The following is a 25,022-nucleotide window of genomic DNA, read 5'->3' on the forward strand; positions in this document are numbered from 1 at the left end:
CTCCGCCGCCAACACCAACACTCGAGGGGTGTGTGTTGTCACCAACACCACCACGGGGCTTGTTCGCTTGATCACTGCACAGATGTGGTGCTGTCCCTCAGGAACTGGAGGACTTCTCGACCTGAGGACACGGGAGGAGTTCCCGGAGGAAGGAACGGGACTGTGTCTCATATCAGGGAACGTCAGCCAGCCACACTGTAGATGGAAGTAGCCTCGGAACAACATTGTAGCCGAGAATACCACTGAAAATACTCCTAGATCAACAGATGTAGAGAAGAGAACTGTTCGTAGTGTGTGTGTGTGTGTGTGTGTGTGTGTGTGTGTGTGAAGTTCGGCCTTAGTTGGGAAAGAGCGGAACCAGCCTGAAGAGGACGACATTCAAGAACCATTCCCTAACGTATAGCGTCGTCCTCATCTGTGACCTGAGCGTCTCGGACACACACTCTGGTGCTCTGGTCACAACCTCGCCCAATCTGCATCCAGTATGGAAGGTGTACGTTTCGGCGCCGAACACACGCCAGCCTGGAGGAGGGTTTACCAGTTTCAGTTGCAATCGTGAGCGGATGCTTGTCACGGGGGTGAGTGACGTGCTGGAAAAGGCAGTATGACTTGGTGTTCAGTGAGCCAGAAACTACCTTGAGTATGGTTGACCCATCCGAGTGCTCCTTAGATTGTAACGCCCTTGTGTTACACGTAGCGGAACTCACCACCTCCCTTAACAGTAACGCCTGTGTGTTACGCGTGTCGGGCCTCACCACACCTCCCTTAACATCGGGAGGGCCATTGAGAACATGCCCATGCCCCCAGGACCAGACTCTCGGAACTCGCTCTGTAAAGAAATGCAAACCGACCCCCCTTTTGCTCGAGCACTTACCCTACTCTGACACAGAAGTCTGGACTGTGGCATCGCATCCGAGAGTTGGGAGCCGTGTCACGGGGCCCCACACTCCACACAGGAGGAAGCAAAGCATCGCCAGAGATCGACACACACCATTACTAATGCCATCACATCAGATTGCAAGGTTTGGAAGAATCGTAAGATGTGGATGGAACATCGGGGGTCCAGGACTGGTCAACACGTAGCATCCAGCCACCAGAAACACTACGGGATGTTCACTGGAGATGTTATAAGTGTACCAGGTTATCCAAGGTGTGGTGGTTACGTGATCCTTCAGGCTACGGCTTCCAACAGCTTGCTTGGCCAGCGCGGCCCAACCCCAGCCGCTGGAGGTCGTCAGTCCGGGCTGTGGAGGTGGAGGGCCTCCGACGACAACGTAAGGTGAGGCAAGGTTTCCAACCGTTAAGGAAGAGATGGGACGGTCTGGAAACCCCGTCAGATCTTCCATGTCCGTGATTTACGCCAGCAACACCAAGCCCCCCCACGACAACCCCAAGCCCGAAGTAACACCAAACCCACAACAACCCCAAGCCCACAACAACCACAGGCCCATAACAACCCCAAGTCCACAACTGCCACAGGTCCACAGCAACCACAAGCCCACAGCAACCCTACGCCTACAGCAATCCCAAGCCCACAGCAACCCCAAACCCATAGCAATCCCAAGTCCTCAGCAACCCCAAACCCACAGCAACCTCAAACCCACAGCAACCCCAGACCCACAGCAACCCCAGACCCACAGCAACCCCAAACCCACAGCAACCCCAGACCCACAGCAACCCCAGACCCATCTTCATGACAAGTCTTGTTTGTTGTCATCAGTACCAACACTACCTCCTCTGCCACCATCATCATGCGTAGTGCGACACCCGTGTGTTGTCATCACTGCCAACAGCATATCCACACCTGAGCGCGTGTCATTTGTGTGCTGTCATTACCATCAACACAAGTCCTCTTCCCGGGCACCAGTTTGACCCCTTTGTCGTTCGCACCATTTGGCAGGGGAGGTCAGTCTTCTTGCCGTCACCAGCGCTCGTAATCCCCAAAGTTCACCGCACATGTTCAAGACAGAGTGTTTATGCCCCAAGTTCAGAAGCCAGACCTCTGGAAATGGGAGTGTGGAACGTTGCCAGGTCAAGCGGCGTCCACTTACATCGAAGGTGGATCGCGACCCCACCCTTTTGCAAAACCTCCACTCTCCCTAAGTGGATTCCTTCATCCAGTCGGTTTCCCCGAGGTCGTGTCGGTGCTGGAGTTTCCAAAGTTCAGTGTTAAAAGAATGTTGGAAGCCGACGCTGTACCGAGAGTGATGTATTGTGTTCGCGGAAATTTTTGTTCTGTCTCGTATACCGTGAAGCTCCGACGGCTGCTGTGGGTGTGGTGGAGGAGAGGCACAGGTGGACGCGTACGAGATGAACCTCCTCCACTAGTGTGGAGGAGCGCCTGTGTGTTCAGTACACACACACACACACACACACACACACACACACACACACACACACACACACACACACACACGTCCATTACATTGATTGTGGACATGATCCGTACGTCTGATACATCACCAGAAGGGGATAGTGTTGTTAACAAGTGCTAGACGAAGTGTGTGTGTGTGTGTGTGTGTGTGTGTGTGTGTGTGTGTGTGTGTGTGTGTGTGATGCACGCCAGGCACCACAGACCCATGTATTGTGACACTATTCACAACCCCTGGTGATCCTAGATGGACCAGTCTTATTTCCCAGGTGGTACAAGATTGTGTGTGCATCCCGGGTGTGAGGAGGTGGCCCTCTCCGGCGTTATCTGGTGGGGGAGGGCCGCTGTTATCTTTGGCTGCGCCAGGGTCGTTGAAGCCTCCTCTCGGTGCGCAGCTGGGGGGCAGTACAAAGGTAACTTGCTGACCCTCGAAAGGAGAGACGAAATGTTTGAGCCTTGGTATATGACAAGACCAGGAGGAGGTTTGATATGTATGGTGGCGATGGTAGGGGAGCGTTCGTGAGGACTGTGGGGGAGACATGGTGGTGGTGACGGGGGGAACATTAGTGATTGTGGTGGGGGAGCCATAGTGGTGGGGGGGTGTAGTGATAATGGTGGGGAGACATGGTGGTGGTGTTGGGGGAACGTTAGTGATTGTGGTGGGGGAGACACGTTGGTGATGGTGGAGAGGCCATAGTGATGATGGTGGGGGAGACATGGTGGTGGTGTTGGGGGAGCATTAGTGGTTGTGGTGGGGTTGTCATAGTGGTTGTGGTGGGGGAGTCATAGTGGTTGTGTTGGGGGGAGACATGGTGGTGATGGTAGGGGAAGCCATAGTGGTATTGGTGATGGTGGGATCGCCATAGTGGTGATGGTAGGGGTCGCCATAGTGGTTCTGGTGATGGTAGGGGTCGCCATAGTGGTGATGGTAGGGGAAGCCATAGTGGTATGGGTGATTGTGGGATCGCCATAGTGGTGATGGTGATGGTGTGGGGGGAGGACACAATGGCGGAGGGTTTAAGAGTTACAGGGGCTTTGTCGTTGTGAGAGGCAAGCGCCAGGTGGTGGCCGCGCCCACCGTGCCTTGAGCGTGGTTATGGACACCCCTGCCCGGGTGCTCACTCCAGCGAAGGGACCACGCAGGTGGCATGAACGACCTTGGCAGAGCAAGTCCAAGGACCCAGGCGCACTCCAGCCACATGACAGATCATCCACACCTCGAGCACGGCCACTCTGGCCGTGGGTCGGCTAACGGGCTTTAGGTTATGTTATAAGCAAACTGCGTTCCAGTTAACCAGGCCCTTCGACGTCAGTGGTATGGCGTAGGCGCGGCGTCTTCGACGTCAGTGGCATGACGTAGGCGCGGCGTCTTCGACGTCAGTGGTACGACGTAGGCGCGGCGTCTTCGACGTCAGTGGTATGGCGTAGGTGCGGCGTCCTACCGTATGGAGTTCAGAGTAGCTGATGGTGGAGAAGATTGAAGGTTTCGTCGTATTGGTGTATAAAGCTACTCCTCTTAGACGAGCTGGCCTCTGTTCTCTACTGTGTGTGTGTGTGTGTGTGTGTGTGTGTGTGTGTGGAGAGAACAAGCCGGCCGTCCAGGGTATAATATACAGCTGATGGTACCTGTGTCGCCAGACTCGGAACTCCTTCCGTGACGGATCTCTCTAAGGCGGCAGTTGACCCGCAGATACCTCGCGCCGGTCACCACACCCTCCCGCCTCCTCCTCCTTCTGCAGGGGCACACCTTCCCGCCGCCTCCTCCTCCTGCAGGGGCACACCTCCCGCCTCCTCCTCCTCCTGCAGGGGCACCTGCTGGTGTGTTGGGGGGATGGTGAGAGGGTAGGACTTACGGTCGTGTTGGCAGCGTCTCATCTGTCTCGTACCGGGTGAGGTGTGATGCCTTCCATACGCTGGTTCGTGAGGTCGAGTTTGGATATGGTCATAACACAGGAGGAGGGGCGCACTGGTGACGTAATTTTTTGTTTGTTTTTTTAAACGACAGGACGACCGTTTGAGCACGACGGTACGTCTTTGACTTAAGGCCAGGTGTTCACGCCAGTGAACCCGAGGTGTCGTATATCGTCGTGATCAAGAGGTTCGCCAGACTAGAAGTTCGCTACACTACCTTAGTATCACGTGGCGTTACATCTCGTAGGTCACCAGTGTGGTGTGGGGTGAGCGGTAGGCGGCCTGGGGTGTGTGTGTGTGTGTGAGGTAACCACATGTGGTGTGCCGTCATGCTCGTAAAGTGACCTGAAGATTGTTGTAGTTAGCCAGGTAGTCGATTGTTGGCGTGGTGGCCTGGTTTGTGTTGGCGGGGGCCAAGTGAGTGGTATACTCCATATAGACACGGCGTTTCCAATGTCCAGAAGTCATAGACGGAATCCTGTTTCGCTCTCATTCAACAGATGTTCAGATTGCATGCCATAACTTGCATACACTTGCCCCTGTGTGCTCCAGACTCGTGGTTAGGTTGATATATGTTCAAGGTGTGGGATCTGATCATCTGTTGAAGTATAGGAAAACAGCGATTCCCCTCTACGTAAGACACTCTGTATATGGGGGAGATATGTGGTGACGTTGGTGATGCTGGTGGCTGTGTGGTGGAGATGGTGGCGTCCCAGCCTGCCTCCCTATGCTGCCGAACCCAGTAGCCCATCCCCCGCCTCCGCTCCCCTACTGCCCCTCGTAGGATAATGTTAAAGGATACCACCAGGACTCCCAAGATGTCTATGATAGCTCCTGCCCACCACGATGCCTCAAGCCCACCTCGCAGTATCCAAGTCGAGACCCCGCCACGATATCATCAGACTATGGAGCCCCCGGGGTTCGATGCTGGAGCGCTGCGGAGATGTAGGATTCCAGGCAGCAGGTTGTGAAGGATATGTAGGTCTGCGGGCTGCAGCCTCACATAGCCCGGCTGCTGAGAGGAGGAACAGCAGAAGCCTGGGTCCATATCAAGCCTTGGGGATAAACACCACCCGTCTGTCTATCATAGTTCCATCGCTACCCAGTTCCACGTGATGGATCAAGGACATACATCACTATTACACGACCTCGACCCACGCCCAGGGTGTTGAAACTTTGAACTTCCACAATTACTTCAGTTGCTTCTTAAGTTCTCGCTCTGTGCACTTCGAGTTGAATCGTGAGTCTGGACCTACACCTCAGTTCACACTCGCTCGATATGTAAAACACTTTCGATCCCAAGTTCACACTTCCTGGTCTCCGTTCGTGAATTGTCCTGCGACTTAGAAGATCCTGTCTCCACATGTGGCCAGCAGTGCACGGTGGACGTAAGGACCCCTCTTCCTCCCAGGGTTTCACAGGGAGACCATAATGTGTCGCATTACCGTCCGGCGTGGCAAGAAGACGAGACGCTCTGCTCACGAAACAAAACTACACGAGGCGTGATCTCTCTCTTGTCCAGCGGTGGAGGCCGAGCGTGCGAGTCGTCACAAGTGTTCGACATGTCGCTCAAAACTAAAACGTCAAGTGTGAGTCGCTGGAGATGCGACTTGCGCGGTAGATGCCAGATCGTCGCAGGCTTGGCTTAGCGGAAGCGGGTGCGGTGTTGGAGGAGGTCTCTCGCAGGCGGGTGAGCGGCGCGTCCAGGCTGCTGCTCCAGGCGGCCACAAGTTATGTTCCAGGCCAGTCGCCGCGACCACCATCCGGGCGTTGGAAACACCTCACTCTCCTACAACCCTGGCCACCTTCCCTTCCCACCCGTCTCGTGCGAACGAGGGGTGAAGGGGGTTGGGGGGGATAGGAACGGAACGGTTGTGAACGGCTAGCGTACTCACAAGAACCGACGCTGCTCACAGAAGCGGACATTAAGATCAGCTCCGGGCACCAGGAGCTACCAGCTGGTACCCATCACAGAACTTAGACCAAAGGTGATTCAAGCTTAACTGAAGCACAAGAGACACCGGCCTAGGTGACACAGTGTTGCCTGGCCCCCGGATCAGCCCGGGAGATTCAGTCTGAAGTGATTCAAGAACTGAAGAAAACAGGAAATACAGACTCGATGTATCGTATTCTGGTGATGCTTTCGTGAAAGAATCAGATATGCATGTGATGTCTCGCGGTAGATCTTTCGCCAGTGGATTCTGTTTGTTTTGGGATGAAAACCGATGGTAATGCGATACAGTAAAGCCGACCTTCCTCTCTGTAGCGGAATATGGGCAGGTACATTTCCTGGGAACATAACTGACTGAAGTTGTCCTTTGCTTCGACAGGCGGGGGACACTGTGCTCTGTACACTTCCACAAGGCGCCAATCTGGGCTCTTCTTTCCATGGACTATATAAGAATTGTGGGTTATTTTTAAGCTGGTCAGTAATTGATTTTCCCGAGAAAAAATTTGGCAAATTTTAGTATCTATCACTGTGTGTGTGTGTGTGTGTGTGTGTGTGTGTGTGTGTGTGTGTGGAATGAATGTGTACGACTCCTTCTTGATTCTGGTCTGTTTGTCTCCCTTCTTTTTACCCATGATTTCCCGTCTTACAACCCTATTCCTTCACTAACTTTAATTTTGCATCATCATCTGAAACGCGACCTGTTCCTCGTCTCGTCTCAACTTCCTCTGCAAACTCAAATTTGGACCGAGTGTCCTAGTGGAGCGGACGTAGCCTATTAAAAGTTTAACGCCTCCCGAAACCTAGTACCCTCTCATTTGCTGGTTCCGTAATTTCACCACTCCATAAACATATTTGATGTTACCTTAACATTTCATGTCTTAAGCGGCCGGGGGTTAGCGACGCTGTTTCCTGTGTGGCGGGGTAGCGACAGGAATGGATGAAGGCAAGCAAGTATGAATATGTTCATGTGTATATATGTATATGTCTGTGCATGTGTATGTTTATGTATGTATATGTACTTGTATGGGCGTTTATGTATATGTATATATGTGTGTGTATATACGAGTGGATGGGCCATTCTTAGTCTTTCCTCTCGCGACCTCGCTGTTACGGGAAACAGCGATTAAATCAAATGATAATAATATATATATATATATATATATATATATATATATATATATATATATATATATATATATATATATATTAGCCGTTGCTAACTTGAGAGTAGGATGTGATGTTTCCCTTTCTTTGCATTTACAAAGTTTTGTGTTTTTCCTAAGAAATTTCCACAACTTCAGAAACTTAAATTATCTATCTTAATTTCTCTTTACTTCAGACTGTTCTTGTTACACCAGGAAGTCTATGCTTGTGGTAATTTTAAGTCTTACTCCCTTGAATTCAAGCCTCAAATGAAGGCCTTCCCGTCTCATCGTTTTAGATTGTTCCGAAAAAAATCTTTGTTGTGGTCAGTTAAGGAGGGATTATGTATATAAAAAAAAATATAAATGCTTGTACTTTCGTGTAATTTCTTCTTTAGTATTAGTTATATTTTTCAAACATCGTTAAAAAAAAAGTCGTAGTCTTATTATTGTTAATGCTCCTTTAGGAAATCCCCATTCGCTAGCGTCTGCCAGGACGGTCAGTTTTCCACTTTTGCTTGAGAAACGCCCAATGACTGACACACATTTACGTAAATGTGTGGCTATGTGGCTGCCAGGTCCGTCCCAGGCAGCAACCTGTTTGATCGCACTTCATTGTGATTTACGAGTCATTAGCCTGTGATGGTTTTCCTTGATCGCATCGATTGTAAAGACTTTAATACAGCAGGAGCTACACGCAATTCATGCATCGTACCTGGGCTTTATCTAAATCACAGCGGTTCATGCCCTGTGTGTTGTGAGGACAGTTTGCTTGACGGAGATGGTACAGTGGTCGGATGCCGTTGAAGACGTGTTCATCATTGTGTATGGTGCTCTCCAAGTGAATGATGTTTAATGGTCAAGGCGTCAGTTGATGCACAAGGGTGATAGTAGCGTGCCACAGACCGTACTCGCTGGCGTCGTGACCCGTCACCCAGTAACCGCCGTGTCCTCTGTGCCCTTAGGTCAATGTCTTTTTTGATTTTCCTCGTTGGCTGCTGGTCTTGTCAGGTTGCTGAGGTCGACTGGTCTTGATACTTGTTATTAGTAAGTGAGTCTAGTGTCTGTTAATATAGGATGGTGAGTGTACGAGGCTGTGCAGGGAGCCGGAGGGTTTGGTATGCGCGGCGGTGGGCAGGTAGCGGTAAGAATGGCGGGGGCTGCGTACGCACAGACGCCGACTGGGCCGCTTGGCCTCGCGCTGTGGACCCAGTCTCTTCTTTTCCCTAACACTCTACCTGCTGGTCTCACACGGAAGGATATGGAGACGTACTAGGTACATTTGGTACAGTGAGATCATGAAGAGAGCCGTGGGTGTGGAGGGGAACATGTAGTGACGGACAGGTGTGTGGTCGTGCGTCCGGCAGCGGCGGGGTAAGGTGAGGCTCGCCCGCCGCCCCCGGCCCCGCATACCTCCGCGCGCCCGGGCACATCCACTACGCTACACTCGTACACTCTCACACAGTCCTAACCTTACCCTTCACTTGTCACACACACGTTGACCTATGTTTTGTCTCCTCCGTCAAGTACACTGTCCGGTCCAGGTTGTGGGAGGGAAGTGTGTTGTCTGGTGTTGCTGTGTAGGTAATGTTTGGGTAGTTGCGAGGTGTGTGTGTGTGTGTGTGTGTATGTGTGTGTCTGCCCTGGCGGGGGGGGTGGTAGGACGGGGGGTGGGGCTGGAGTGGCCGCGGGCTGTGTGAGTGGCGGCAGGCGGCAGTCTTCACCAAGCCCTGACTCTGAACGATAGTGCTAGTGCATGTAAGACAAACACATTGCCCACACTGACAGGTGCTCTCGCCCGTACGCCTGTCTCCCTACTGCTGGCGATAGGGAAGCGGAAAACCTTTAGTGTTCAGTGATTGATGTGTATCAGTGACGTGTTTAATTTCTCGGGTTGTAGGAGGGAGTGTGTGTGTGTGTGTGTGTGTGTGTGTGTGTGTGTGTGACTCTTGGGTGCACAGTGCTCGCTGGAAGGTGCACACACCAGGAGGCAAACACCTGTGTGTTAGATGTACGGGTACAACACCTTCATGGAGAGGGTACTGTGTGAAGGGTAACGTGTGCGGAGAGGAAGAACCATGTTGGTGGTGGTACCGAGCTGCCTCCAGGACGGTTGGTCGTGTGTTGTGGAGGCTTGGCAGTAGTGACCGACCACCAGCACCTGAGCAGCAGCAGTCGTAGTATACCTGCTGGGGTGGACGGCAGGACGTCTTCCATGCACAAGACACCTGCCCTCAGCCGCCACTCAGCTTGCTCCTCAACCCTCGCACACCTCGCCTCACCAGCCCTCGCAATTCTCCCTGTGACTTGAGAAACTTGACTTCATGCTAGGCCTTCAGTTCCAGCGGTGACCTCGCATAACCCCTGCTGCCTCTGCCACTGGCAGTGATCGCGTTTGTGACTTGTGTTGGTTCAGTGTGAGATCATATGGTGCAAGACCTTGGCCTTGAGCCTGGGACCCAACGCTGGGCCAGTATGTGTTCCCAGCAGTGGTCCTCATTCTCCTGTCATTCCAGCCCACACAGCCACACTCATCCACGCTCTCCCAGTGTATCCATGTCTCGAGACATACCCACACATCCATGTCCTAGGGCTCACCCACACATCCATATGTCAAGGCTCACCCACGCCACGACACTCGTCCACGCCTTGTAACCCAGACTTGTTGTGCTGTCCAGTTCATCCACACTGTTTACTTTACGCCGTGCTGTGAACCCTGGCCGCCCCATGTCAGAACCCTCCCATACCAACTTCATTGCGTCTCCAGCTGTATGAACCAGCCCACGCCGTTCCAAAACCCATCCACATCTAGGTGTGTGACCCACACAGCTCGCCTACAGACCTCCTCTACCACGTAATTAACGCCCACACTACCCATTCCCACACATGCCAGAACTCATTCATACCGCCTCCACTCTGCATGAGAACCCAACCCCACCACGTTACTTCACATGTAAGTAGTTGAGCCGATCCTTCCCTCCTTACCCAAACTCGGCCTTCTTATCTGAATATACCTGTACTGGTGGCCTGGTCGGTGTCACACTCACATACTTCCCTGACACACTAACGTCCTGACCCCGAGGTTCACACACACACACACACACACACACACACACACACACACACACACGTTCCTGTACGACGTGGGTGTATCACAGCAGGCAATTTACATAGACGAAACTTCTGAGACTCTTCTCCAGCTTAATGAGTCTTGTAACAGTTCACCTGCGTCAGAACATGATAGCAACAGGACAACCAGAGTAACATAACAACGCACCTGGACCCACACACACACACACACACACACACACACACACACCAAGTGATGTGCTTGTCTTTGTCTTCCGCCTGCCCTCCGGGTCGGAGGCAGGGAGGGAGGGAGGTGTTGCTTGTCTTCAGACTCCATGGTTATATCTCCTCTTGTTACCTTGCGCTTGTGACGTGTTAGCGAGGCACGGTCCTGTGAGGTTTGCCGACGGAGAGACACGGGAGGTGCTTCCAACGGGTCCAGTGGAGGACGGGCTTGCGTCCAGGGGATATGGTGACACTGAACAACTGACACCATTGGTGACCCGCCTCCCGTAACCCGACCCGGCCTGGCGCCCCTGTCTCTCCTTCCATGCTAAATGTACGTGTCTGTTTCTAGGGTCATAGATTCATGAGAAGGGCTGTGCGTGGCCGAACTCGATGTGGACCTGACTAACAGACTCTCAAGAACATTCGAACTGAATCACGACTCCTGCTTCAGGAAGAGCAGCTGCGGTGGTAGTGTTGTTGTCCTTCTGCAGCCGCGGCACTAGTGTTGTGGGGTCGCAGCAAGTGATATGAGGTGACGGCCAGCACTGTGGGTGGCAGTGACGAAGCGGAGACGGTCGTGCAGTGCCAGTCAGGTGGTGACCCCGTGGCCGGGTCACCCAGGGTCGCACCCGCCAGGGAGGCAGGCCGTGTGGCATGTGTGGTTGTCTGCCGGCGGCAGTAGCAGCAGGTGGGCGCCTACCGTGGTGCGGGCGGCGGGGAGCACAGTGGGTGTGGGCGGCGGGTGGTCGGGGGGGCGGCATGAGTATGGGGCGGGCGGTACGTGATGGTGTCGTGGCGAGTGTGCGGGTGGTGTAGCGGGGGCCGTGGGCGCCGTCAGCACTACCGCTACGAGGTGGTCTACCGCCGGGACGACAGCCTCTACTCCGGACCCGACTACCTCGAGTCCCTGCCAGGGGGCCGCGCTTCGCTCAACCCCACGTCGCACCACGCCCACTACCACCGCCAGCCGCAGGCCCACCCGCGCCCGGAGCACCACCACCACCACCACCACCACCGCCACCACCCTCCGCCCCCACTCCACCCAACCCCCACGGACAGCCTCACCCGCCAGAATCGCGTCAACCACTTCCTCACTGCCCTCCACCACGCCCACCCGCCGCGCCACCCGAACCACGCCCACCGAGGCCCGTGGCTCTCGTCTGCACACCTCGGAGTGGCCTCCCCCAGGGCAGTAGGCCTCCCACAGTGGCGCTCCGCTCCGTTGTTGCCCTCAAACTATCGCGACCCAAGCGTCTCGTCGCGAGACCTGAGTCGAGACACGTCCAGGGACATCAGCCTGGCCTCGAGCAGCGCCCAGAGCACCAAAGCCCTGCTCTCCTACGGCCCGGGCCACCGTCCGCCGCCCCTCCTCGCTACAGCATCAACTCCCTCGCCCTCCAAGCCGGCCCATTCCCCGAGGACGCCCCTCTCCCCCGGGCCGCCTGGCTACCCCGAGGCCTTCACATTCTCCCCGCTACACAACCTGTCAGTAGGTAAGCCATCTGCCTCGCTACACAGCCTGTCAGTAGGTAAGCCACTTTCCTTATTAGACAGCCTTTGAATAGGTAAGCCATCTGCCTCGCTACACTATCTATCAATTGGTAAACCACTTTGCTTAACTAACTACAGCCTCCCTGTCAGCTTGGTTCTGATGGACCACACCCTCCACCTGTGTCAGGGTGCGTATAGAAGGATCAGGTGTTGAGGCAGTGGATACCAGCGTTGGTATAGTTATGGCCAGTGTGTTCCTAGAGAGGTAACACGACCAGTGTTGTCTGGAGATCCGGCTAGTGTTAAAGGGAGAGTCTGGCCTCACACCACCAACATCCACCCAACTCACTCCACCAACACCACCAACACCAACACACACTTTCCTGTCCAGAGATATTCCTTTACCATCTCCCTAGAGATGCCACCACAGACGAGCGTACTTCACCAGTATTTTATCCTGTTTGAAGGTCTTCAGTAAAGGTGTTGTCCCGCTGGAGCAAGCATGTCGTGTCCAGAACTGAAGACATATCCACTTGCTGTAGGTGGGGATGCAAGTCCCATCTAAAACCCACCTGTGTCTTCCACTGTTATTCTGAGGTGCTCTTACCTCGAAAGTTCTCATCTTTACTTCACGAGAGGTAGTCCGGTAAACTCCCTTATATATATATATATATATATATATATATATATATATATATATATATATATATATATATATATATATATATATATTATCCCTGGGGATAGGGGAGAAAGAATACTTCCCACGTATTCCCTGCGTGTCGTAGAAGGCGACTGAAAGGGGAGGGAGCGGAGGGGGCTGGAAATCCTCCTCTCTCTTTTTTTTTTTTAATTTTCCAAAAGAAGGAACAGAGAAGGGGGCCAGGTGAGGATATTCCCTCAGAGGCCTAGTCCTCTGTTCTTAACGCTACCTTGCTAATGCGGGAAATGGCGAATAGTTTGAAAGATATATATATATATATATATATATATATATATATATATATATATATATATATATATATATATATATATATATATATATATTCATCTTTACGAGTAAGGACTGTTGTTACTGCTGGGAACTGAGTCTTAAAAAAAACTTCTGATGGACTATTTCAAGTATGACGAATTTCAAGACGAAAATTTCTACTGTTTACAAAAGTTTTTGAAGACGACAGACCTGTTGAACGGGTGATTTTAAAGTGCCCGGGTTACGGTGTAGAAACTCTCTGGTGGTATTGTTCTTGTAGGTACTGTATCAAGATGCTCTACCTGGAACCACTATACAGTATGGTTGTATGATGTATTATGGGAGTGGGGTGGAGGGACCACTATACAGTGTGGTTGTATGATGTATTGTGGGAGTGGGGTGGAGGGACCATTATACAGTATGGTTGTATGATGTATTGTGTGAGTGAGGTGGAGGGACCACTATACAGTATGGTTGTATGATGTATTGTGGGAGTGGGGTGGAAGAAACACAATACAGTATGGTTGTATTATGTATTGTGGGAGTGGGGTGGAAGGACCACTATACAGTGTGGTTGTATGATGTATTGTGGGAGTGGGGTGGAGGGACCACTATACATTATGGTTGTATGATGTATTGTGGGAGTGGGGTGGAAGGAACACTATACAGTGTGGTTGTATGATGTATTGTGTGAGTGGGGTGGAAGGAACACTATACAGTATGGTTGTATGATGTATTGTGTGAGTGGGGTGGAAGGAACACTATATAGTATGGTTTTATGATGTATTGTGGGAGTGGGGTGGACTGTGTGTGACGGCAGCTGCAAGATGTTTGGTGAGGAGAGCAGCTGGAAGGCTGGGGGGCAGCTGTGTCCCTCTCCTTGGGCGGCTGCTTCCTGCCCTCGCCTCTCCAGCTGCGTAGGTTCCGGCCAGGTGGTCGGGGACCTGCCCGGGCCAGGACGACGGACCACTGGCGGCCCACCATACCTGCCCGGGCCAGGACAACGGACCACTGGCCCACCATACTTTCCCGGGCCAGGACGAGATCACTGGTCCACCATACTTTCCCGGGCCAGGACGACGGACCACTGGTCCACCATACCTTCCCGGGCCAGGACGACGGATCACTGGTCCACCATACCTTCCCGGGCCAGGACGATGGACCACTGGCCCACCATACCTGGTCGGGCAGGGTACCTTTTCCCTCCTCCCAGATGTTGTTATATTATCATGGAGAACCTGGCTCTCTCTCTCTCTCTCTCTCTCTCTCTCTCTCTCTCTCTCTCTCTCTCTCTCTCTCTCTCTCTCTCTCTCTCTCTCTCTCTCCCCCTCCACCTCTCCAGCTGCAGGAGTGTTGGGGTCCTGACTCTCCCCGCGGATCGTAAACCTCACCTTCGTATTGCCTTGGATTCAGCAGGAACGGAGTTTGGATAAACCAGGGGACATTTCCGGGCGGTCCAACGTAGGTGGTTGAAGGGATTGTTAGCCTCGTCCCAAGTGTATATGACTGCTATATTTACCACATGTCTGTTGTTAAGGTTACTTGGCCGTCTGGGGCGTCGTTCGCTGGTGGTGTTGTGTGTAGGTTGTGGTGATGATGCACAGTTGTGATGGAAAGTGAGGTGTGTAGCGCGGCAGCGGGTCCCCCCGCCCACACCCGGCCGGTCATCGCTCCGCGTGTGTGTGTGTGTGTGTGTTTACCATGATGTATGGTGGCAACTGGGTTCACACCCCCTCACCTGCCCCACACCTCCATAGAAACCTCCCTCAACTGTGCAACAGTGTTGTGCATGGCAATACGACGCGCCAGGACCGTGTAGGTGGCAGTATTATGGTGGCATAAAGTGGGTTCACCTGGCCTTCGTCTCGGAAGTCTGGTCCCCGTCCTCCGGGGTTGCGTCCGCCGCCAGGCTCCTCTGTTCTTGCTCTGTGAGGTTGGTGGGGGTGTGGAACGTTCCGTGCAGCCCACAGACCCGCATGTCCACTGACACCGTGGCCTGTAAGGGGGCCTGGCTGTCGCGTTGAGGTGTCTGTACCAGAGGCTCCGTGTAGACCACGGGTATCGCCTGATGTTTGGTACTACGCGTTGTCCGTCGCTCCTGAGGCTTACCGACAGTCGTATTACCTCCGGTGCAAGATAGGAGGCTGGTCAATCCCTTCGTAAAATCTTCGTTGGTTCTCTTGACCACACCGACGCTGGAGGAGCGTCCAACTTTGGTCTGTTTCATGGCAACGCCCTCAAACGCGCGAACCCCATTGTGTCAACACCTGTAGTATGTAGGGTGTGTGTAGACCTTTGTTGTCATATCCTCAGCTGTGGAAACATTCTAGTTTGAAGATCGAGAAGTAGCATTATTGTTTCCTAGATGATGTGCAACGCTTCGTACATAACGTGTCGTGCCGTGAACCCTGGTATTGCCACTCGTTCCCTGACTCTCCTCCTTGTAGCATCTCTATCTGTATAGTTTGTCGCGTCTTGTGCTCATTTTTTCCTCTCCGGGTTTGAAAGTAGACGATTCAGTATCACTTACACTTGTCCGGGGGGGGATGGGGACTCGCTGCTCTCTGTGTATTTGTAGATTTGGATCGCCCGTGTTGACCTAGCAGGACTCCCAAAGATTTCGATTGAGCATGTGCCTACGTAGGTAGCATCGTGTACGGTGTGTTCAGGTACACCTCACCTTCGCAGCCGTGTTGACTCACGGGAAGGGTCACGGTGTTGGACGCGGCGGGTAGAGTCACCTCGTAGCCCCTCCGCCAGTTGGGGTATACACACACACACACACACGCACACGCACACACACACACATATACACATACACTAGGTATGTATCGAGTTGCTTCTTAAATGTGTGTGTGTGTGTGTGTGTGGCGGGTGTTGGTTGGTGTGTGTGTGTGTGTGTGTGTGTGTGTGTGTGTGTGTGGTGAGTCCTCCTCCTCCTCCGCCAGCCGGTGATGGCGCGCCCCAGGCCACGGATGTCGGCGGCGCTATTTTATCGCCGTGCGGATATGACCTTACTGGTTCTTACTGGGATAATTCTATACAGTCTGCCATGTTCCTCACGCCAGTGCGGATTTATTTCTGTGTGTGTGTGTGTGTGTGTGTGTGTGTGTGTGTGTGTGTGTTTTTAGGAGGAAGATGTTCTGGTGTCCTTCGCGCATTCGGTGTATAGGGGCACCTGAAGCCGCCGTAAGGTATGCGTAATAAAGGTGACCCTCCCCCCTATGCGTCTGCGCACCAGGCGATGGCGCTGCTCTGGACGTCATCCCGGTAATTTAGATCCGTGGGTAATAAATGCTCTGTCGCGGTAGCATTTATAACCAGAGGGGTGACTCAGATTCATCGTCTTATTCTATTTTTCTGTTATGGGCATCTGCCTTCTGCAACGTCCTCGTATTTCTTGTTTTTAAGTATCGCAGGATCCAGCCTGTCGTCTGAACAGAGGGAGATGGGTCTCTGCAGTGGTGGACCACAGAGGTAGGTAGGGTCGCTGGTCGTGGTGGTCTGTCATGTTTTGCCTTTGGAAATTTGTGATGTTGTAAGAAGGATGTGTTTTACAGTCTTGGTTTTTTTTTTGGGTTAGCTGAGAATGCGCGACCAACTAAGGCCCAAATCAAGGTCATGGACACTGCTTCCAGTCTGTCCTTACGGCGCCTTCCGGAGGGCGCTGCGCAAGTCTTCCGGGTTTGACCTGACCAGACTCCATTAGGCGTAGCCGATCTGCCAGACCTGCCGTGTTAAGCCTTCGTGCTCCCCTCCTGCACGGTCAGGTGTGGCGTGGCTGCTGTCGTGATCCGAGTGTGAGCTGCGTCAGCTATACCGTGGCGTATGATCACCGACACTTAAGCTGTTGTCCTGGTATGTTGGCACGAGTCGCTGATGATATCAGATAACATCTTTCCCCATCTTCGTTATCTGTCCCTCGTGTTTCCTTTCGTCTTACTCATCCATCTTCGCCCGTCACGCCCGTTCCGTCTTATCTCAGGATTCTGCTCATATCGCACAGTGCGATTGTCTCCTCGATCCCCCACGGATGACAGAGGGTGACAGACACCCACATAGGTACGTACTTATTACTCCCACTTCCCCTTGTACGGAAGGCGTCCCAGCCGGATGTTGAAAAATATGTCTATTCAATCACTTGAGTAACTTGAGAACTGTCAAGTTCTGTCTGTCACTTGTTTAAAGTTGTCTTGTGTAAAGTTTGAGCCGCAGGTGAATCATTGAAGTGCGGTGTGGCCAGCTGTTCCTGACGACTGCGAAAGGACAAGTCAGTCTAGAACTTAGCGCAAAGCTGCGACACATACGTGTCATCTGTGACACATACGTGTCACCCACCTCGATACACCCGATATTCCGTTTTCTTCGCTGTGCAGCAGATGTCTGGGTTTTTTTTTTTTAGCATACAGAAGTCAGTTGCGCTGTACAACAGATGTCCTCCTCCTTATAGCTTGTGTCTTTTCCGCTGTGCAGCAGAAATCTGTTCCTCCAAAAAAAAGCAGTTGTGTGTTCCGCTGTGCAGCGGCTGGGTTTTCCTTTGTAAGAGAGATATTCGGTATCAGACGTGCGTCGTTCCTCAATATTCCTTTCTGTGCAGTTCGATGGGAACTCGTGAAAGCCTACACCCCGACCCTGTGCCCGAGTCTGGCCTCAGAAGGTCTTAACCATCATCTATACCATCACAGCGGATAGTGGGGGCGACCCATAGAAGATTTTTTGTGTCACCGCGAATTTTAGGAGGTCGACGGAAGAATTCACTCCCAGGAATCTTTTTACCCACGACTTTGGGAGTGTATTTACCTCCGTATAACCCCGCTCTGTCTGCCAGGGCCCAAGTGATAGATTGCAGCTGCACAGTTTCTCGACAGACAAGTTCGCTTCAAGTTCTTTTGAGACGGTGGCCCTCTGACCTGTAGCATTAGCCTGTGTGGAGGACACTCGACACACAAACTTAGCGTCGTCTGTCTGAAGGAACACATTGTGAATTTCGAAACTTGCCACCTCCATATTTTTTGACATGTCTTCTGGTATACGAGAGGACCACCTCCCCTTTGCTGTATTCCCCGTTAGATTACAAGAATTATTGCCTTTGAACAGACTATTTTGCCTATTGTGATTTCCCTGTGTGTGTGTGTGTGTGTGTGTGTGTGTGTGTGTGTGTATTTAGATTTATTGTTTGCATTGTTGATGTTGTGTGTTTCCTCTGTAAGTAGACGTGGTGGTTTGGGTGAGTGGATGAGGCGAAGTCTGGTAGTGAAGCCGAGGCTGAGGGCTCTGCAGAGTTGACAGAGGACTGTGGCTGGTCCTTGCTCCCCCAGGGTGTGTGTGATCTGGAGGCGAGTTGGCTGTGAGTGCGGTCGGTTGTGGCCACCTGTTCGATCCTCACTCCTGCAGTGGCCAGGAGCCCTTTGCCAGCCACAGGCAGCTCATCCAGCGCCCTCAAGAGCACCCTGTGTAGCGACGCACATTCAGCGTCTCCCGTCACAGACAGATTTGATGTATCATACGTCTGTGTATGCTGAAGTCATACCGTAGGCGATGTTGTCATGGAAGGTACATAAGACTCGCTTCTTTGCGTTGGTTTGTGAAGGATGCCATTAGCAGAGAGGCCGATCTGTTGGAGGACCGTGGGGTCTCACCAACAGACAAGGTCTGTTGGAGGACGTGGGTTCCACCGACAGAGAGGCCGGACTGTTGGAGGATGTGGGTTCCACCAACAGAGAGGCCGGACTGTTGGAGGATGTGGGTTCCACCAACAGAGAGGCCGGACTGTTGGAGGATGTGGGTTCCACCAACAGAGAGGCCGGACTGTTGGAGGAGGTAGGTTCCTCCAACAGAGAGGTCTGACTTGGAGAATGTGGCCTCCACCAACAGAGAGAGCGTTCTGTTGGAGAATATGGACTCCACAAACAGAGCGGGGGTACTGTTGGAGAATATGGCCTCCACAAACAGAGAGGGCGCACTGTTGGAGAATATGGCCTCCACAAACAGAGAGGGGGTACTAGTCGAGAGTATGGCCTCCACAAACAGAGAGGGGGTACTGTTGGAGAATATGGCCTCCACAAACAGAGAGGGCTTACTGTTGGAGAATATGGCCTCCACAAACAGAGAGGGGGTACTAGTCGAGAATATGGCCTCCACAAACAGAGAGGGGGTACTGTTGGAGAATATGGCCTCCACAAACAGTGAGGGAGTAGTTTTGGAGGATGTGGTCGTATCCATTGTTGTGAGGATGTATCAGGTAACCACCCCCCTTGTGTACATGCACCTGCTTCTCCCCCTCCTGTATTAAATATGTATATCCTTTGTGCATCTCCGGGACGGTAACGCAACGCGGCTCTCTGTCTCAGCGAATGACGTAGTTCCTTGTGAACCATCGGAAGATGTGAAGGCCCAGGTCAACAGCAGGTGGTCGGGGTATGTTGGTCTGTGCACCGAGGGGACTTCGAGTGGGTGCAGCTCGTAAAGCGTTGCCCCCGTGAGGTGGCAAGGTGATAAATGTAAGGGCCAGATTGGAGGTCCGTTTCTACCCCGTTACGGGTCCTTCTTAGGTCCTTCTTATACATACACACACACACACACACACACACACACACACACACACACACACACTCACTCACTCACTCACTCACTCACTCACTCACGGAGGACTTGGCGTCTTGGAGGAAGGCATGGCAGTGCAACGAATGTCCCAGTCCCATTGCCATTACGATCCCAGCGGGTCCCAACGTACCCTCCGTCGTAGACAGCCACAATCATCTAATTGAACGTCATTCCGCTCAGAAAAAGCTGGGAGATGAAACCCATCCATGGTACAGTTTTGTTTGAAGTGTACGGTGGAGGATGACATGGGCGCGCCACACCCCTGGTCCTCGCTGTATACCGCGTGATGCTTTTTTTTTCGTGGGGAGTTCGAGAGGACGCGTGAATCCTCCTCCAGAAGGTCAAGACCTTGGCGGCGAGGCGGCAGAGTGACCTCCCACAACCCTTGCTATGTTGGTGTGTACGTGTAGTTAGCGGAGGATACTGGGCGGGGAGGACTCCAGGTCAGGACACACACACACACACACACACACACACACACACGCACACACACACACACACACACACACACACACACACACACACACGGATGATGTCCCTTCCTCCGTCGCTGCGTCAGCGTTGTTGAAGAAGTCGATCCCTGTGGCTCAGCGTGCGAGCGCGTGTGAGTCTGTATGTGTGTGTGTGTGTGTGTGTGTGTGTGTGTGTGTGTGTGTGTGTGTGTGTGTGTGTGTGACAGATTGAGTGAGATATTTATCGTAGCGTCTGGACATATTAATGACGTCCCTGCCCGGGGAGGTGACATGACTACTGGCGCGAATTATCATCTGAAGATGGTTGTGAGGTGGCATGGGAGGGGTCTCTCTCTCTCTCTCTCTCTCTCTCTCTCTCTCTCTCTCTCTCTCTCTCTCTCTCTCTCTCTCTCTCTCTCTCGCCTGTTGTGAGGTTCTCATGGCCATTCTCTCTCTCTGGCATGTCTGGCCCCCTTCCTGTCTCAGGCACGTGGGTGAGGGGGGCGGCTGTCGTGGTGGGCGGGAGGGAAGGATGGTGGGTGAGGGGATGGCTGTCGTGGTGGGTGAGAGGGGAAGGATGGTGGGTGAAGGGGTGGCTGTCGTGGTGGGCCGGAGGGAAGGATGGTGGGTGAAGGGACAGCTGTCGTGGTGGGCGGGAGGGAGTGAAGGATGGTGGGTGAGGGGATGGCTGTCGAGGTGGGTGGGAGGGAAGGAGGGATGGTGGGTGAGGGCAGCTGTTGTGGTGGGGCGTCGATCGATGTAATTTGATGACAGGTGTTGGCGGGACCAGGGTCTTCTGCCGCATCAGTAACACGTGTCGATCATTAGCACGTGTTGATCATTAACACGTGTTTGATCATTAAAACGTGTTTGTTCATATCCGGAGTATCAGTTCTGCTTCTCTACGTACTGCTGGGGAATCTTGGTTTATCCTGAATAAATCGTTTATATTTTGTTGCTTCCTATGCACAGCTTCAGGTGGATTAGAGTCACGAACTTCCATTCAAATTCCAGTAAGTCATTCGGTTTCCAGACACATGGCAGCCAGAGAATAGATGTGAGCGCATGACGCCTTTTCTTCGTCTGTTCTTGGCGCTGCGTCGCTCAGGTGGGGAAACGGCGAGTAAGTATGACACAAAGGGAAAACTTTATGGGTCGTTTTCCTGTGTTACTGTAATTGCCTGGTGGACAGGTATGTAACCTTTTACATTACGTGGGTGTGGAGGCTTCTGCACCCTTCCCTTCTCACATCCATCATCCAGGCTGTTTGAACCCGCAACCCGCAAGCCCTTCCAGAACACGGTCACACAAGCACACCTCCGCTCAGGTGGTGCAAAATGCTTGTAACACTTGAAGGAGACCAGCTGGCTTACAGATGCCGAATGGTTATGCGTTGTTTCCACTTCGTCGTTCATGGCAACTTTGGATTTTATTGATGGCTTTTTTTTTTGACCGAGTTTTGCTGATGTATCGCACCAGAAGGAAATACATCGTGGGGACTGTGTCTCCCCCAAGTAAATCATGCTCCACCTCTTCCCGTCTGTTCGCTGTGGGAGGTGATCGCTGCTTTCAGTCGTTGCCAGTAGCTTGCAGTGCCAGCAGAAGGCAGTGCGGGATGTGTGCGAACTCCGGTATACATCACTGGCATACCGCAGTGAGGTGTGTGTCCACCGGGTGCTTTCAGAAACGTCGTCGTGGGTTTTAAGGTCACGTCTTGTGTGGTTTGATGTGTGTGTCGGTATCCTCGGAGAAGTTATGCACTACCAGACTACCATCTTCGAGGGTGAGGCACCAGACGCTGTTGGTAAGACAAGATCTTAAACATCCCCTCGACTGTGTTATGAGGGGGGCCTCTCGTCTTTGTGTCTGGTGTTCTGTCGGGGTTTTCATTTCTCACTTCCATTAATAACGATTTGGTTGAATGTTGTCTCCATTTTATGCCACGTCCGGGTATCTTGACTCAGTTTCTGGTATGGTTATAATTTTTTCGTATTTGTTGCGTACGCCAGCTTCACCAGTTGTTACCATTTACGCATTTTGAGCGCTGTGACGCCGCGGTCACTGTGTCGTCTGCGGTGGTTAGGCATGTTGGCTACATCTGCGTTTCGACTGTGCTCCCGCAGGGCGCCACCACGGTTCCATGGTGGGTTATGTGGTAGGTGGGAGGTGATTGTCCTCCTCCAGCAGACGCTCTCCTCTCGTCACACACACTCACACACACTTCACCGTCTCCCACGCCAGCTGCCTGCCCTCATGTCCCAGGTGATGGGAGGGGTGGTGTGGACCAGGTGATGGTAGGGGTGGTGTGGACCAGGTGATGGCTGGGATGGTGTGGACCAGGTCATGGTAAGGGTGATGTGGGTCAGATGATGGTAGGGATGGTGTGGACCAGGTGATGGTAGGGGTGGTGTGGGTCAGGTGATGGTAGGGTTGGTGTGGACCAGGTGATGGCTGGGATGGTGTGGACCAGGTCATGGTAAGGGTGATGTGGGTCAGATGATGGTAGGGATGGTGTGGGACAGGTGATGGGAGGGGTGGTGTGGACCAGGTGATGGTAGGGGTGGTGTGGACCAGGTGATGGTAGGGGTGGTGTGGGCCAGATGATGGTAGGGGTGGTGTGGGTCAGGCGATGCTTTGGGTAGCGTGGGCCAGGTGATAGGGTGGTGTGGGCCAGGTGGGGGGTGTGTCGTGCCCGCCTGCACCTCGTCACTGTCAGAGCCCCTCCTCCGACGCCCCGGGTCAGCCACAACTCTCGTATTCCCATCATACACACACACACACTCGACTCGTCTTTTTTTTGTGCTTGTTTGATTATTCATCCTGTCGTTGTTTCTTGTTGGTCCGTCGTGGTGCTGACTGTGCTTTCAACAAAGCATTTCTAATACAGTAGTGATGCGGGGGTTTCGATCTCATCTTTACGAAGGAAAGTTACACTGACTTACGATCCCTAATTCCTCCTCACCATGGTATCCAGTCTTCACACTCAGGTTTTTCGTGATCATTCGTCTCCTGTGATGACCTTCCCCCCCTCACGTCATCCTATCCTCCTCCCGGCGCCCTCAGGGCTGGAGTTACTCCGCGCCTCGTCTATTTCCGTACTGTTGTTGGCCAGTTGGGAGGAGGGGTGCGTCAGCCTCCAGTAGAGACGCCGGGATGGGTTGGGATCTGCCCGTCCGGCCCGGCCCCCTACACACCCACACATTTCCGCCCAGTAGGCTTGGCCCGTGGGGCGGGCGGCCGCCACCACCCACTCAGGAACTGTGCAAAACGTCATCCCTTGTTTTGAGACGAATGACTGAGGAACAGTTTGTTTCCCCGCGGAACAAAAAAAAAAAGAGGCTCTTATCTGAGCTCTTGATTTTAGCCCTTTGAACACCACGCGATGGGCGGCGGCGTCTCTCCGTGTCTCCCATGACGCTCGGTTTCATTCCTGTATTTCGATGTGCTTGATTGTATCGCCCGCTCTAGCGAACTGGCGCCAGGAACAAAGGAACAATGGCCTCGCTTGCACACACGTCCATTCTCTAGGTGGCTAGCGAGAGGCATCGCTTGATCGCTAGGTGAGCCGTTCTTGTATTGGGAATTCATAGCACGTGTACAGTGAATATGTTATGTGAAAGAACAATATATATATATATATATATATATATATATATATATATATATATATATATATATATATATATATATATATATAAGGAAATATGTAATACAAGATTCCTTTTTTGTCCAGCGCGTGATGTGCTAGGGGCGTATGGTAGAGAGCTGTTGACAGTGTGGTCTGTTGTGTGTGTGTGTGTATGCTTGGGGTAGTGTATGGGCGTCCTCGGAGACAGATAAGGAGAGAGAGAGAGAGAGAGAGAGAGAGAGAGAGAGAGAGAGAGAGAGAGAGAGAGAGAGAGAGAGAGAGAGAGAGAGAGGTACGGTAAACGAACAGCTGCACAGAGAACATGAGGGAGGCTTAAGGGAAGTGTGGGTGACATGATGTTGATGCTGGGTGAAGGGCAGGGTATGTGTGTGTGTGTGTGTGCGGGTAGGTAGAGTGTGTGTGGTGTTCGGTAGAGTGCGTTGTGTTAGGTACGAGGGTGTATAGAGTGTAACGGTACGTGGTGTGTGTAGTGTTAAGTGGGTGTGTGAGATGTTTGATGTCAGGGATGTGTAAGGTATTAGGTACAGTGCCTGGTGTTAGAGAGGGAGGGTGTGTTGTGTTACGTAGAGTGTGTGCAGAATGTGTAACGGTTGGAAAGGGTGTGTATGTGTTCAGGCGAGTGTGTGTAGAGTGTGTGGTGTAAGAGGCTCTGTAGAGTTCGGGAGAGGTGTGTGTTTAGTCGTAGATATGATGTTTGTAGAGTGCGTGATGTTAGATGAAGTGCGTTTAATGTGTATCATAGTAGGAAGAGTGCGTGGGGTGTTGATGGAGGATGTATGGTCGTGAGGAGGCGCGGGGAAGGGCTCCCCCTCTCCTCCAGGGTTCGACACCCCCTCCCTCTCACTCACTCACCCCCGCCTGCTTTACATAGTGGCGTCATCCTGCTGCTGTTTACCTCAGCCGCCGGGTCCTCCTCGGGGTAAACACCGGCAGAAATAACCGAGGGCGACCGTAAGGAGGCGACCTCCCTCGGGCGGCGCCGACCCCGGCCGTAGCGGGGTAGCAGGAACGGGGCTGTGTGTGAGGTGGGGTCACTGGTGGGTTGTACGGAGAGTGTGGTTGTTGCTGGCGTCCTGGATGTGTGTGTGCTGGGTGAGGGGGGAGGGAACACGGGTCACACACACACACACACGTTTGCCACACTGTACATCTGGATGGTGCAATGTCATCGCAGGAGTCTGG

General features: G+C 52.7%; 1 protein-coding gene across 1 annotated transcript in view; it reads left to right on the plus strand.

Moving 5' to 3' along the window:
- The first annotated feature begins 9,047 nt into the window (after positions 1-9,047).
- LOC139746783 (uncharacterized) overlaps positions 9,048-25,022 on the plus strand; it is a 136,672-nt gene continuing 120,697 nt past the window's right edge. The window contains exons 1-2 of the mRNA XM_071658336.1: positions 9,048-9,133; positions 11,022-12,165. Of these exons, the coding sequence (XP_071514437.1) occupies positions 11,457-12,165 (709 nt within the window). The 5' untranslated portion in view covers positions 9,048-9,133; positions 11,022-11,456. The remainder of the gene's footprint in view (positions 9,134-11,021; positions 12,166-25,022) is intronic.

This window comes from Panulirus ornatus, chromosome 66, assembly GCF_036320965.1.
Source record: "Panulirus ornatus isolate Po-2019 chromosome 66, ASM3632096v1, whole genome shotgun sequence".
Lineage (NCBI taxonomy): Eukaryota > Metazoa > Arthropoda > Malacostraca > Decapoda > Palinuridae > Panulirus > Panulirus ornatus.